The sequence below is a fragment of the Andrena cerasifolii genome, chromosome 2 (assembly GCF_050908995.1).
Source record: "Andrena cerasifolii isolate SP2316 chromosome 2, iyAndCera1_principal, whole genome shotgun sequence".
Lineage (NCBI taxonomy): Eukaryota > Metazoa > Arthropoda > Insecta > Hymenoptera > Andrenidae > Andrena > Andrena cerasifolii.
The window spans coordinates 24,204,852-24,220,898 of NC_135119.1; the positions used below are offsets into that span (position 1 = coordinate 24,204,852).

A 16,047-nucleotide genomic window follows, 5' to 3' on the forward strand; every position below is an offset into this window, starting at 1 on the left:
AGAGCGTTCGCGTTGGTGGTTAGTTTGACGAAATAATTGAATGTCGCCGGGTCGCTCGAGCGCTGCTGCTTAACCGTTCAAATTCGACTAAATCAGCTACGCGTTCCCACGTGCGAAAATATTCAACGGCGTTGCGTAAACAAGGAGTATTTAGGGGGAAAGGTTTGCCTGGTAAATCATTTCGGGCCGCCCCGTGGGCGTCGGCGCGAGGGAATATACATGGAATTTTTGTTTACGAGGAGAATTCGCGGGCCGCTAATGGCATCGCGACGCCTACGGGGCCGAGGCTAGGCAACCTGTAGCTAGCTCGCGTGCTACCGCGTAAGGCGAGGCTGCAAAGAACGGCTGCCCACCAGTTTACTCCTACGGGAGAAAGAGAAGGAGACCGACTCGCCGATACCTTCGAATTTCCGAAACAACCTGGAAGAACGTCAACCGTATCAGCCCCCACCGCCTCGTAGACCTGAAGAATTCTTCCTTATCCCTGATAACACTTGCATTATTGCGAGCTGGACAAGTAAACCGGAATAGTTTCACCTGGAGATTACTGAAAGACCTGAGTCAAACGCGATTACATTGTACACCCTGTATAGCCGAGTAAATTATCACGTACCGCGTTGTTTACCTCGGTAATTATGCAGACCTCGGATATATGCACGCCTGCTGAGCCACTCGCTGCGCAACAATCGAGGTATTCTATAGTACAGTCATGTACCATAGTACCTCCCCGAGATGTAGGGACTGATGGACCCACTGGTGTGCAAGGGATACCATTGAGGCTATAAGACGCTAAATGCGTCCTTTGTTTAGGGCCGGAATGGACTTTTGCGGGGCCCAAAAGAAATGCATTTATATTGCAAGGCTTCTGAATTTTATAATAATGAATATCTATGCATAGGGCCCCGCAGAGTTTATGATGAGACTTTTGTGGACCGCGGGGCCTTTTAAAGAAATTTTGTAATAATAATCTACGCATAGGGCCCCGTAAATATTACGAAGAGCTTTTCATGGATTGCGGGGCCCAAAAGAAATGCATTTATATTGCAGGGCTTCTGAATTTTGTAATAATAAATATCTATGCATAGGGCCCCGCAAAGTTTATGATGAGACTTTTGTGGACCGCGGGGCCTTTTAAAGAAATTTTGTAATAATAATCTACGCATAGGGCCCCGTAAATATTAGGAAGAGCTTTTCATGGACTGCGGGGCCTTTTAAAGAGATTTTGTAATGATAAATATATATGCATAAGGCCCTGCATTTATGAAGAGCTTTTAGTGGACCGCGGTTCCGTTTAAATAAATTTTGTACTAATAAATATATATGCACAGGGCCCCGAAAAATTGTTCAAAGAGGTTCTCGTGGACAGCGGGGCCTTTTAAAGCGCAGAACCGGGCTCCGGGGAACGCGCTGAACCCGCCTCTCGCCGGCCTTACCTTTGCTACTTGTTACAGGGCTGTACTTATTGGGTTACGTGCAGGGCTTGAATAGATTTCGAAAATAACTGTTTCAAACTGTTATATAAAGGTTCTGACTGAAAGAGTTATGAAGAACCTTTATTCGGAATAACCGTTATAAAGAAAAAAGTACACTGAATACCTGAATATCCTGGGCGTTTGACTTGCCACCGAAATACTCGGACGCGTTAAGGGCCCAAGCCCCTGCTGTGTTTACGAGGTCGCTACATCTCGGGGGGGGGGCACCACAATTTAAGAAGAACGATGTAAAGTGAGCGAAAGGAGTATCTGTACACTCCAATTAAATTAATTACCTCCAATAATTAAATCAATTTAAATAATTCTACTGAAATTCTAAATTAACTACAGATGTTTTACACAATTTAAATAATCCATTCCAAATTCAATTACCTCCAATAATTAAATCCATTTAAATATTTCTACTGAAATTCTAAATTAACTACAGATATTTTACACAATTTAAATAATCCATTCCAAATTCAATTACCTCCAATAATTAAATCCATTTAAATATTTCTACTGAAATTCTAAATTAACTACAGATATTTTACACAATTTAAATAATCCATTCCAAATTCAATTACCTCCAATAATTAAATCCATTTAAATATTTCCACTGAATTTCTAAATTCTTCTTTTTTATACACAATTACGTCGAAACCCCGGGGTGTGCAAATACATACTTCTTTTACCCACAGTATCCCAATTCTGACTTCTTAACCCTCATCCGCTAGAATCTTTCCCCTCCCTAATTTCCAACCGCCACCTATGAGGCGCCCTGTAGCACTGAGAATCGCCAGCCGGGGGAAGGAAACGTTACGAGTGAGAAATAGTCAGCCAGCGGAGACAGGTCCAGTGGCCAAGTGCGTTGCACACACCCACGAGCGAAGGAGAGAGAAACCGTAGGAAATCGGCGAAGCTCGCGCGGTGTTTTATACGCATTCGGAGCGATCGATCGATCGATCGATCCGATCGCGCAGCCGACCAACTGGATCGGCGTTATTTCCCCTCGGACGAACGAGTTCACCTACGCGTGCGCGGCTACAGGCCACGGGGGACGGCCCCTTAAGGATTCGATTCGAATTCGCTGATAATCGTATTCAAAGTCGCGGAGTCGCGAGCGGAGGAGGGGAGGAGCAGTGGCGTGACGGGACTCGAAATTAATTCCCTCCCAGACCTCTCACTCTCCCCCCCTCTCTCTCTCTCTTTTTCTCCCTTTCGTTCGTCGCGCGGCGCAATTGCAAAGAACCTCCCTTCGATTTTGTATGCGTCGTCCGCGACGATAGCACGCGGGGCCATTCGCGATAACGCGCGAAAGCGTATCGCCCGGAGTCGGGGGACAGAGAGCAAGGTACTCACGTCTTTGCTGGGCACGCAGAGCGGGGTCCCTTCCTTCACCACCCCAGCCTCGACCATCACGCCCATCACGATCGGGTCGCGGGAGTTGAAGATGTACTGAAACAGAGAACCGAGCTTTCTGACTCTGTCTGGCACTGGAGGAAGCGTCCACTTTAGGAGAATTTTTGGGACCTACAGGGCCTGCGCGACAAATGACTTGCTTCGAATATTGATCGAGTCTTGAGAATCTTTAAAATCTCGGCGAGAGTGGGAAGGTTCAATGGAGAGAGGTGGGAAAGGTTGGTCAAGGTTTGATACAGGGCGTGCAAAAAGTACAGGGCAGAGGGTTTGTTAAATTTTTCACGGACTTTGCGATCTTTCCAAAAGTTTAAAAATTCATCTGGCTGGAAGCTTTTGCCCGCCACTGTACAGGGAGTTTAAAAAGTGGTGGTCACTTCTTTCAGGGGTGAATCTACACCTCTGTATCGTTGGAGATTTATAAAGAAGACCCTGCAAAATTGTTTATAACATTGAAAATTAATTTTTTTTTATAAATCTCCACCGATCCAGAGATGCGACCACCACTTTTTGAACCTCCTCTACATCTATACAGATTTTCACGATCCACCAAGCCCGTATAAATTTCTCAGATTGGAAATGGTCGACGTGGTACCATTTTCTAGTTAATGGCGACTCTGCGACATTTTATTCAGCGAGGTAAGGTTTGCAGGAGGATTTGAGGACGCACCTGCGGCAGGACGCGAAGTTTGCAAGGGAATACGGCGATGTGTTTGTGCTCATCCCGCTTGCGTTGCTTCAGCTCCTCTCTGTAAGCGGTGAACTGGTCGAAGAGGTGGTAGATGATGTCTGCGTGGAAGATCTTGACCCCGAGGGAGTCGGCCAGCTCCTGGGCGTCTTTCTCGATCTTCACGTCGAACGCAAGTATCGTAGCGTATCTGTGCCGGACAACCGAAATTCAATGAACCCAATAATTATCAATCAGCTGCACAACAAGCTTATCAATCATACTCCGATCGAATTATTCACTCTGAATCTACTTACTGACTGTCGTGCTCCAACATGATGGAAGCCTTCATCACGTCCTTCTTGACTACGGGGCCGATACGGATTCCAGCGTACTGCAACCAAAATGACGGAACATGGAATTGGGGCCATTGGAATGGGCCTACGTGCCCTTTTTCCTTAAATCGTTTAAGTCGACTCAGGTATATGCTATATATATAATACACCAAAGACATGTTACTTCTCTCGCGTTTACATTAGCTAGATGCTGTTTTGAAGAAGTGTGAAAAATAGTTTTGGAAAAAGATCATGAATGTACCTTTATATAACTTACTGGAGCTAAGTAACGAAAATTACACATTCCACTTGCATAAAAATTAAAAGTTTTGTTTATTCTTACGCTTCATTTTGTACTTTTCATCTAACAAGGGGAGGACACCATGTCGAAAGTAAGTAAATGGGTGTCCGAGCGTTTCAGCCAATAAGCCTTAATAATAGAGATATTAACATGGAAATTATTAAAAATTTCATAGTGGCCGCGGGATTTTAGTGGGTAAAAATCCCACACTACCCTGGCGCCCGCGGAAGATTCCTTTCCGGAGGCGTCGGGGTGCCTTTTGAAGATGTCTCCACGTTAAAAAAAAACTTTATAAATTTTTTTTTATTAATTATATTTTTTATAATTTTTTTTTACAATTTTGTTTTTAACTTGGGGAAATTTTCAAAAGGCACCCAGACTCCTTCAGAGGGGAACCCCCCGGAGGCGTCAGGGTAGTGTGGGATTTTTACCCATTAAAATCCCACGGCCACTATGAAATTTTTTAATAATTTACATCTAAATATCTCTACTATTAAGGTCTATTGGCAGAAACGTTCATTTTCGACATAGATCCATCGTGTCAAGGCTCATCAAAATCGGTGTCTACCACATGGTGTCCTCCCCTTGTAAGCAATGTATACAAAAATTATATTTAAATAAATAAACAAAGAGGCAATTTATTACGTTTTTGCCACACTCATGGAAAAAGGGCACCTACGCCACTTTCTTGAAACTTATAAATAAAATCACATATCTTCAAATCATAATTTCTATTTTCAGAAAGTTTGAATGACATTTTACTACATCCTTAAGAAAAATTCGATTTAATTGCATTACTTTTTATTAAGTAATACTATAATGAAAACTCTGGAATCGCTTTTCTTGAAATGGCACTTTGGCGTATGTGTCCTTTTCCCATAAAACGCCTCAGTTTCTTTCAATGGAACTTTATCGTCGCAGTTACAGAAACCTTAAAAATTTAGCTACCCCGAATTTTCAAGTTTCTTTGCTATAATCCCAGCGTCCCTAGCAGAGAAGAGGAGCGACGTGGAAAGGTGTTGCCGCGCTGGGAGACGCTCGGAACGGGGACGCTCGGCTCGGAGCGCGGAGTTCCGTACTCGGAAGGAAAACAAAACATTAAGGTAAAACATAAACCACTGTCGCCGTAACGTAAATACAGCGGCACGCCGCTAGTGCCGGCGTGCGTGTGTCTGTTTTGGCCGCGAAAATAACTAGTGACGCATGCTGCACGGATTCGGCTGGCCGATGCGACCAGACGAGACGCGACACGTTGAAATAAACGCATCTACAAACAAGTTATACCGCGGAGCTTCGGCCACGGAACTTGTAGACTGATTTATCGCTCGATAGCCAGAAGCTAGGATTGGCTTTACACTTTGCGATGCTGCAATAATGTGCGTCTTCAGATTTTATTCCGTTCCAAGACGGTTGCTGCATGGCCTGATAATTTCACGTGTATATATCTACCTTTACTGTTATTACGCAATGGAGGTTCCATAATAGACAGTAATGGGAATGTTCATTGCGTTACTATCAAATTTACGTAGTGAGCAGAATTTTTGTGGAAATATGATTGTTAAAAAGATTCGTATTCATATTATTTTGGCCAAGATTAGTATAGTATTGTGCTATATTTTTGTCTAGTGTTCTATGTACAGTGACTCGCATTAATGTTCGGACACTTTTTAAAATCGCATAACTTTTTTAGAATTGGTCCAAACGACTTGAGATTTTTTTGAGAAGCTAGAAGGATTAGTTTGCTAACTGACGCGTTTCGTCGTTTTGAAAAAAAATGTATTTGGTTGGAATAGCGAAAATAATAGTAAAGGTCGATTTTTAAACTTTTTTGTGAGCTTGTAATGAAAATTAAAAAAAAAACGTTTGTAGATTGCAGTAAGTTGTATACGTGCCTAAAATTTCATCAAAATCGGATTTTTTTGAATTTTCATTACATGCTCACGAAAAAAGTTTAAAAATCGACCTTTACTATTCTTTTCGCTATTCCAACCAAATACATTTTTTTTCAAAACGACGAAACGCATCAGTTAGCAAACTGATTTTACTTCTAGCTTCTCAAAAAAACTCAAGTTGTTTGGACCAATTCTAAAAAAGTTATGCGATTTTAAAATGTGGCCGAATATTAATGCGAGTCACTGTATTGTTAAAAAAAGATATACGTAAAACTAGTAGGTATATTTTCGATACATCGATAAATTTCTACGATTTTTACATATTCTTTTATTCTATGTCAACACGAAAACTTTAATTTGCGCATTTAAACTTTTGAACGCGATTTAAAAAAAGTGTTGTCTATGATCTGTTTGTCAAAATTTATATAAAATAATTTCATACTTTCTCTCTATTCCCGCCACTTCAGATTTTACAGAGAGGATTTTTTTACATATATTATGAATATGAAGTGCCGGGCAGAGAGAAACAGGGTCAGTCTATCTCTCACAAAAAATGAGCTCCTCATATATATTAATTTGAACTTTCAGTGCAAACAAACCTTTAACATATTTGTTGGAGACAATAGATGAATTAATGATGCAAAATGCACAAAGAAATATACATCTAAAAAATAAGATGCCGTTGTTTTAATGTAATTTCATTTTGTACCACTTTTCTCTGAAACATACTATATTATTTTTTATCACATTTGGCCGTAAAGTAATATATTTTCCTGAAAAAAAATTGGCAACCCTAGTCAAGATAGGGAGCTACACATTTTTGCAATATTTTCCTATTTAGTATTAATAATGAGAAAGGTTTAAGTGATACCTAACCTGTTTAGTATTCGAGTGATGTAATAAATATTTCTAGAAGGCACTGTAGGCACTATACGGTGAGCATAAGATCAAGATAAGATGCTTGATAGTGGTTAAGTGGAAATAATGTAGGTGAAAGTGAAGATGGACAGTGCTTCGGATATAGAGGGTGCAACAAGTGACTAGGAGTTTATTAATGAATATTCGTCAGGTATCTTTAAACATCTCGAGGGATGAATTTACTCACAAGGGAACATCCCGAACCCGGAAATTCAAAAAATTCTGAAACTTCGTGAACATGTAGGGAATTTCCCCCTGGTTACAACGCAATTTTTGTTTGCTGCCCAAATTCACTCAAAGGGGATGAAATTGACCCCTGAAAATCCAATTATTTTCCAATTTTCTGTTATAACTCGTGAACTGTAAAATAATTTGTTTACCAAATGATAGATCTAATTAAAAGAAGTAACTTTTGTCTTGAAACTTTGTTTCTATCTCTTACATTTCGGGAGTTATAACAGAAAATCGGAAAATAGCCGAATTTTCGGGGATTAATTTCACCCCCTTAGAGTGAATTTGGGCAGCAAACAAAAATTGCGTTGTAATCAGGAGGAAATCCCCTACATATTCACAAAGTTTCAGAATTTTTTGAATTTTCGGGTTCGGGATCTTCCCTTTTAATGGAAATAATTTCTAAAGTTGGGTACATTTTTAGAATTCGTTCAAAGTTCCTCCTCCTTTAAAAGTTCCTCCCTTTCTCAACCGTACCCAAAGCTTTGAACAATGAGGTACGCATATACTATGGGGAGAACGATAAGCAATTAGGTACTTAATTGCTAGTGGTTAAAATTACCCCGCGGTAGTTGATGACTTTGCAATCTAATTCTCGAGTCGACGAGCAGGAGTCGATAAAATATAATCGTTCACTGAAAGCGAAGGGAGGGCAGCGGAACGAGAAGAGGATGATACGCTGCTGGGAATTTGTTGCGAGATAAGGCAGGTTTTAAGACTTCCGCTGGGTCGCATTCCCGATATTAGAATGAGATACGACCACCGGTGCATGGCCCTCCGCGTGGCCCATCTTGGACCTTGGACCATTGTCGCGACGATGATACATACCGTACACTGTTGGAACACTGGCAGGTTTCTGTATCATCTTCTTATATAATATAAAAATTAAGAGTTTTACATTTGTTTTAAATATCCTATATAATAAGACACTTAAGGTGTCTGTTCACTTGTCAGCAAAATCTGTCCAGAGACTTTTTTCCGATGATCTAAAAGGTTCAAATTCAGCATGAAGTTTCCTGGGACCCAAAGATACCGTAAAAATTCCACAACTTGCAAAATTCGCAAATGAGTACCTGTGGCCTAAAACAGGTACTATGTTTATTTTATGAACCCTAAGGGTTTTAAGCACTGGTGAACGCTAAGTTTTGGTAAATTGCTTTTCCTTTCTTCGTGAATAACATGATATTACCCAAGACGAGACAGGTACTTAACCCTTCGTTGACACTCTGGGTGCGAGCCACCCATAAGCTGATTTTGACGCTCTGTATCTTCAATTTGCAAATTAAATACCTTTTCTCCAAAGCCAACTTACAAACTATTTTTTCTCTGAAAATATTATATCTGAACAACAACTCTGTAGATTTTCAGCTTCTAATATTGAAATTTGTAAAAGTTACAATTTTTTTAAGATTGTCTTCGTGTTGTCTGGACATATGGTAATCTAGATTTTTTTTACCAAAACTGTGATAAAATTTAAAAAAAAAACTGTTAGAATACATTCTACAGACTTTGAAACTGACCCATGATTATTTTCATAACGATTAGATTCTTCAGATAAGAATGGCAGTCGTTCAAAAATTGTTCTGGGTGTGAGCCACCCAGGTATGTCAAAGTTGATCGAAAAAAAGAGGTGTGTCAACGAAGGGTTACTGTAGGTACCAGAAAAATTCCCAAGAGTTGTAAAAATTCGGTATTTCGCAGAGGAAATTGTTTCTAGTGGGGCTTCCAACAAAAATTGTTCTTCCTTTAGACGTCTTAATATATTATAGAATAGTAATGCCTGGCAAAGACACGTAGTTTAATATAAACCACGCAACGAAAGCGCGAATAAACTCTCCCCCAATTCGTGGAAATAATACGGTCCCCGGGTTTACTGTAAATCTTAAATCCCCTTTTCGTCAATAAAATCTATAATCTGTGATTCGAAAAAAAAAATGTTGGGACTTCGACTTCCTCAATTTGCCTGGAAAATAATTTAGTAAACAGAGAACCACCCACGGCGAATGTTAATTTCAATAATAGACCGAGCGGTGGCACAGAAATAAAGCCCTAAAAATAGCAAACCGATTCCCACATTGTTTCTCGAAATAAGAGAGGCAGGCAGGGTATCGCGCCGCAATTCAGTGGAAGGATAAATTTAAATCTAAAACGAACGGGTGAGATGGCTTCGAAGGACCCTTGGGGGTTTCACGGGCCAGCGGGCGCAAACTCGGCGAAACCCATGACCTTTGCGCGATGAATGGGACCGGCAACGATGAACGAGTGCGTCAGAGGGCGGGGGGGGGGGGGGGGAAGGGGAGCGCGAGCCAATTAAGAGGCATTGCCGTTCGATAAATGAGCCTACTCACCGAAACACCGAGGGCTAGTCATGTTTCATTGATGAAAGGTGAATCGTGATACCGTCCGTCGGGGAAAAGGTAAAAGGGCCGTGGGGAATGAATGAAGAAGGGGAGGGCAGCGAAGGGGAATGTCCGTGGCGTGGGAGGTTTTGGTCAATGAAGATGATGGAACGCTATTCGCCAATGAATCACCCATTAGAAACACGTGGAACGTCATCAAATTATAGCAACGTTTCTTTCTTTAAAAAAAAAAGGAACCCCACGGAGAATTCGAAAATAAAATTTATTTAATAAAGCAAACGCGAAGTAGACTTATTATTAACCAGCTGACCCGTTACCCGGTTTCACGCGGCAATTATTTATGACGTTTAAAAAATAAAAAAGCCTAAACAAAAAAAAATATATTGCCTGTAATCTAATCTAGGACGCATGCAATGTATATTCAAAATTTCATTGAAATCCGTTCAGCCATTTAGGCGTGAAAGAAGGACAAACGAATAGACAACGTTTCACTTTTCTGTATTAGTAAGGATACTACAAAATCGGATGAAAATCTATCCTCCAGTGTGGTATTATCAGGTCAAACGAATCACCCAAATTTTGACCCCGTGTCTCCCGCGCATGAGCACATCAGTCCTCGCGCAGCTTATCGAGGACCTCGAACAGCGATTTGAGAACGGCAAAGTGATGTAAAATGTGGAGAAAAGCTTGTTGGTTTCCTTGAATAATCGAAAGGGACCATTTTAGCTTGCAGAGGGAACGATTCGATGGCCGGCCCGAAAGGATCGAAGGAAAGGGCGTTGAACTCGTTTCGCGACGATTCGGCAATAGGCTCTCGTTCGAGCGGAACAGATGCTGTATCGAAGGGGAGAAAAGGGGTTAAAAAAAGGGGGGGGGGGGGGAAATAGAAGAGAACAAAAAGCAGCGGAGAAAAGGGTGACGAGGGAAACGGGGAAGGGGTAGAAAGCGGAGGGAAGGAGACAGAGTTCCATGGAGAAAAGACGGACGACAGATGTTGCCAGCGAAAGAAATGCTGGCACAAACGGGAGGAAGTCGGGAGGAAGAGAGAAACAGAGGGGTCCGTTGGAGGAAGAGGGACGCTTCCGGCATTAAAAACCGGCCGACAGGGCACGGGATCCTCTTCAGCTTCTCGCCGCGACCCGCGGAACCTTTCCCAAACAAGGAAACTCTAATTTATTACGCTCAACCACCGTATTTCCCTATTAGGCGTATAATGCCACCGTCTCGTGCAATTAGGTATTTGGTGGCTTGTTGATCTCTGATTAACCGAGTATTCGGATGGAACGAAGGCAAGCTCGCAACTTGCGGCTATAATTTTTCGGGATAAAACTCAGAACTACAGATTCCTGTATCGATGTGATATAATTGAAGAGGCCTTGTAGAAAACACTGGGAGTGCCTGAAATCCAATTTTTAAGGAGAGACAAAACCTTCCTGACTTTAAATTATTTATGGAATTTCATTTGTTTCGATTGCTTAATATGATTTAGTATACAATGACCCAAGCATTACTAAATTTTCTATTTTTTTTTTTTTTTTATTAATATAGTCCGAATTTAAGAAAAAACGAATTATATTTGTAGAAAACTCTGTATACCTACAATAGGTATAAAAAGTCTGCGAACACTAAGGTGTGCAGAACTGTCTGTTTATGAAAATATAGAAATATCCTTGAATTCAGGTGAGAATGTATTTGTAACATGCACGTGGTACGTTTACAATTCTAGTAATGTCGAAGTAAGAAATTAAAAATGACCAGAACTTAAATACAGACAATAAAACGAAAAATGTCTCTGAATCCTTCTGGCTTCTCAAAACAAAAAACACAAATCCAATTTTTGGACCAATCTTTAAAAGTTATTCTATTTTAAAAGGTGTCCCAATACTTTCGTCCCCCACTGTATATAAAAAATTGTTTGGCATTCACAGTGTTTTCTACGGAGTCTCTTCAATTATAGAATTTTTCTTCAGCATCGTCTGCCACTTTCCGCGGTGCTTTCCATAAACTTTCAACCCCCCTCCCCTGCGAGCGCAGCTCGATGAAACAAGAGCCGATTGATAACCCATCTTCGCATGGTATGTGAACGCGATGAGGCCGCCTGCTCGCCAACACGCGCGAATAATTGCCCGGTTCGACACAGCGCTTACTGGCAGCGCGCCGCAAACAACGTCCATACAATAATTTCCCACTTTCGCGTAATTACACCGCGCCCGATGGTGGAAACGAAATTGGATAAACATCTACCTTGTGCAACGTAACGAAAGGAAACGCGGCTAACGAGGGAACGACCGATCGCTAATTGAAATTGCTTTTCATCGTGGACGAGCCACGTTGATAATCCCGTGCGTAAGGGACGGGCACGATTGATCCGTTCTGCTCCAACGGTTAAGTAAGTACAAGCAGAAAACCGAGTGTCTGCTTGCTCTGTGGTCCGAGAACCTTATCGCAGGGGGGCACTCTGTGTTTCACGCGTAACCACTTGGCATGGCGCTGGGTTCACGTTTGGATGGCGAATACGTTCGATTACGCGGATGCGAGGTCGATTTTGAATTACAGTTCCTAGCTTTTAGATTAGATTTCAATTTTTCAGCATCTAACATTTTTAGGGCCTCGCGAAGTAATACTAATTAAAAGTAACGTGGGTAATTTGATATCTGGGGTGGGTCAAAATGGACCCCGTATCCGCCATGCGATCTTTAAGATAAAGAGCAGCCTATCGCCTCAAAATATCCAAAATCGGCTGTATATGGTGTAAAGACTCGGGGGAATATATATGTATTCCATGTTTCATGTTCCGTGTTCCATGTTCCATCTCTTCTGTATCAGGGCATCAATTTCAAGCATCAGACTATAATTTTCCTCCAGTTTCCTTCTTCGTCGATCGTCGACAATTCCCTTGAAATATTGCAAATTAAAGACGGAAAGAAATGTTATGAGTTGCCCCGAGTTCTCTGCAGACGTGCCTTTAATTTCTCTCTTCGATTTTGAGCGGTCTGTTCCTCGGGCGGGTTGGTTCTCCGCACGTGAAAACGCGCGTAGGATCGGTAGGATGCAGGCACACGGCCGACAGAGCGTGCACTCGCGTGTCCGCGCTCCGCATATCCGCTCCCATGTCCCGGTATAGCTGCTTATATACCGCGGTTAAAAACAATGCGAGGAAACGAGCCATCTTTTCCTGCTGCAGAAGAGAACCGAGCTGCACCTCCGTCCGCCGCACGTCCGTCTGTGCTCGTCACGATCCACGATGCAACGGAACCAACCATGCCATTCAGACTCCGCTAGACGCGCGGAAAATCCACGTGTTCCACTTTTACCCAGCCCCACATTCGACTATCTACTGCGACACGCTAGTGGACTCCATTTCTACGTCGTTGAGTAGACTGAATCCAAAATTCTGAACTGGGAGGGGTTATTAATTCGACGACGACGGGGGCCGGGGCATTAAGGCCCACGCGTGAGGCCCCGCGACGGAATAAAAAATAGTAATATAGAAAACTTCAATTATCGATAATATGAATTACTTTAATAGAGACAAAGATATGTGAAGTGGGGACTATGGGCCCAAACGGACCCAGTGTAAAGAATAATTGTAGCGAAAGCTTCAGTTATCGATGATAATATGAATTGCTTTAATAAAAAAAATCTATGTGAAATGGGGACTATGGACCCAAACGGACCCAGGCGTCGACTCCAGTGGAAAATAAGGCCCCTGAATGTAATAAAGTATAATAATAGCGACAACTTCAGTCATCGATACTAATATGAATTGCTTTAATAAAAAAAAACGATATGTGAAATGGGGACTATGGGCCCAAACGGACCCAGGCATCGACTCCAGTGGAAAGTAAGGCCCCTGCATGCAATAAAGTATAATAATAGCGAAAACTTTAGTTATCGATATTAATATAAATTGCTTTATTAAAAAAAACAATATGTGAAATTGGGACTATGGGCCCAAACGGACCCAGTATAAAGAATAATAGTAGCGAAAGCTTCAGTTATCGATAATAATATGAATTGCTTTAATAAAAAAAATCTATGTGAAATGGGGACTATGGGCCCAAACGGACCCAGGCATCGACTCCAGTGGAAAATAAGGGCCCTGAACGCAATAAAGAGTAGTAATAGAAAGGAACTTTAATTATCGATAGTATGAATTGCTTTAACGGCACAGAGCCTGCTTTCTACGGTTTGTAACACAATTTCTTGTGAGAAGTTGACCTATTTAAAGGGGAATTTGCAAAAACCTTCCACCACTCAAAGTGTTAAGGTAAAGTTTCTGGCTCGCGCATCACAGTAACGTTGACTTTTACGAGGATTGGAAGAAACTGAGAGAAGGTTTTTGGATTTTATGCGGTCTGAGAAGGAGAATCAGGGACGAGGTTAACAATATGCCACTCAGACATCATGGACACGCGAAAAATCGACGTGTTCCACTTTTATCTGGCCGTTTCCTCTAGCCATTCTTATCTAGTCGCTCCTATCTAGTCGTATAATCGCTTCCCTTCGGGGAATCGCTGTGGAGACTGGACGAACTGATGCAACCAGAAGAGAAGACAATTGAGTCTCCTCGTCAGAATATCCGGGCGACGTCAGTTACAAGCCGAGTCGAAAAATGAAGGGACTGTAAGCGATCCTTGAATTTTCAAAATTCCCACCTTCACTCCTTGCTTACTCTAAACACTTCAAACTCCTCCAGTCTCAGATAATCCAAAATTAAATTCAATATTTGCCGAAACTTAAAATGGCAACAAGCATTAAGCCGTCTCAAACAGATTGTAAGAAATAAGAACGGCCCCTTCCGCGGGCCATTCTGATCTAGGGCTGTACACCACTTTTCGTTCTCCTGAATATTCTCCTCGCCGGAGGACTAAAAACGTTAATTTCTACGTGGCCGCGTTACAAATCGCGACGGTTAATTATTAATCGATGCGCGTTGCCCCGGCTCGTTCCGAGAAGAATAGCGCGTGTCCCGGTTAAACTATTTATTCCGATCCTGCTCGCCTAAACAGGACGAGGACAGGAAGACGCTCGGCAAGAATCTTCAATTCGCCAACGCCATCATAATCGGGCGGATATGCGTACGTATGCGCTCGAAGCTGAAGCAAAGCAGCTCGCTTCGTAAATACTAAGCTAGCCCCTCCGAGTCCCGATCGCTCGCTTCGCTAAATCAACGAGAGCTCCGGATAGCTAGCATAATAATAAAGTGGTAATATATCGCGGGACACTAAGTTCAACGCTTGGAATAACGCGAGATTTTGAAGAACACCTCTTCAAGTCCATCTGGCCATTAGAGCGATTGCTTCTACAGAGACAGTTTTCCTTAACTCGATCTGAAAGATTTAACCCTTATAAGGAATTTGTTAAATTACACAGATAAGTAAATTCAGGTGAAATTGACTCGATATCATATATTTATAAAAGAAACGAACGTGCAAAAATAAACAGTTCGTTTAATTATCGCGAGTTAATATTTTAAGAACTTATTAAATTTCCACAAAAAAAATTAAATGAAATTATTATTATTTATTATTGACGATTATTAGTTATTTAAAGATATGAAGGAGTGTCAGTCCAAATAATACATTAGTAAAGTAGAAATGAGGATTTGTGACTTGATTTTGGGTAAAAATGCCCCAATTTCCGTACAGGAGTTAAATCAATCTCGGATAGCTAAAATAACACTCAAGACAATACTTTAATTACTCCATTGCATTGAGACTAGAGGTATTTATCAGCACCACAAGGCTAGGATTCCCCAGTCTAATTGCGTTAAAAATGTATAAAAACCCTAATCGCAAGCAGTTTGCAAAAAAAAAGCTGATTTTACAATAGCGCCGCGACATATGCAAATCCTTTCGCAACGAGTGCTCTTACGCAAGCGATACGCACGAAGTTACCCCAAAAACAGCATGAAGCGATTGCGAAACAACCTTCTGCGTATATCGTGGAAATACGAGCGGAATTCTTGCCGAAGCAGGATTCTCGCTCGACTGCAACGGAGAGCGAGTATCACTCCCTCGGAGCGAGTCACGAATAATAAGAGCGAAGCAGCGAGACACGTGCCCCGTTGCCGGTCGTACGGGACCTCGATACACATCGATGTATCCTTGCCCTCCTCCCACGGTCGCCACCGAAAAAAAGCGACGGGCCAATTTTGAAGCGGTCGAGGCATTCCGCGGCCGGTGCACGGGCATTCGTGTCTCATCTCTGGCGCAACGCCTTTACAAGCTGAACAGACGTACAGACAGACCGGGGACGGGACAGAGGCGCAGGGTTACGATCCCCGAGTCGTACACGTCCGCCCGTTCGTTCGTCGATCCGTCCACCCACGGTGCTTTTGCTCCGAGTGTGGGCAGTTTCCTGTACGTTGGTCACGTATTCCTTTTTCCAGCCCACACGCGCCCGTGTCTCTCCCCCTCTCCGCCCCTCTCCCGCGGCGGGTACGTGTG

At 42.2% G+C, this 16,047-nt stretch overlaps 1 protein-coding gene across 1 annotated transcript in view; it reads right to left on the reverse strand.

Moving 5' to 3' along the window:
- The window catches only part of Eif5b (eukaryotic translation initiation factor 5B), a 50,178-nt gene that overhangs the window by 27,957 nt on the left and 6,174 nt on the right, over window positions 1–16,047 (reverse strand). The window contains exons 12-14 of the mRNA XM_076830677.1: window positions 3,876–3,952; window positions 3,562–3,769; window positions 2,835–2,930 (exon numbers count right to left, since the gene is read on the reverse strand). Of these exons, the coding sequence (XP_076686792.1) occupies window positions 2,835–2,930; window positions 3,562–3,769; window positions 3,876–3,952 (381 nt within the window). The remainder of the gene's footprint in view (window positions 1–2,834; window positions 2,931–3,561; window positions 3,770–3,875; window positions 3,953–16,047) is intronic.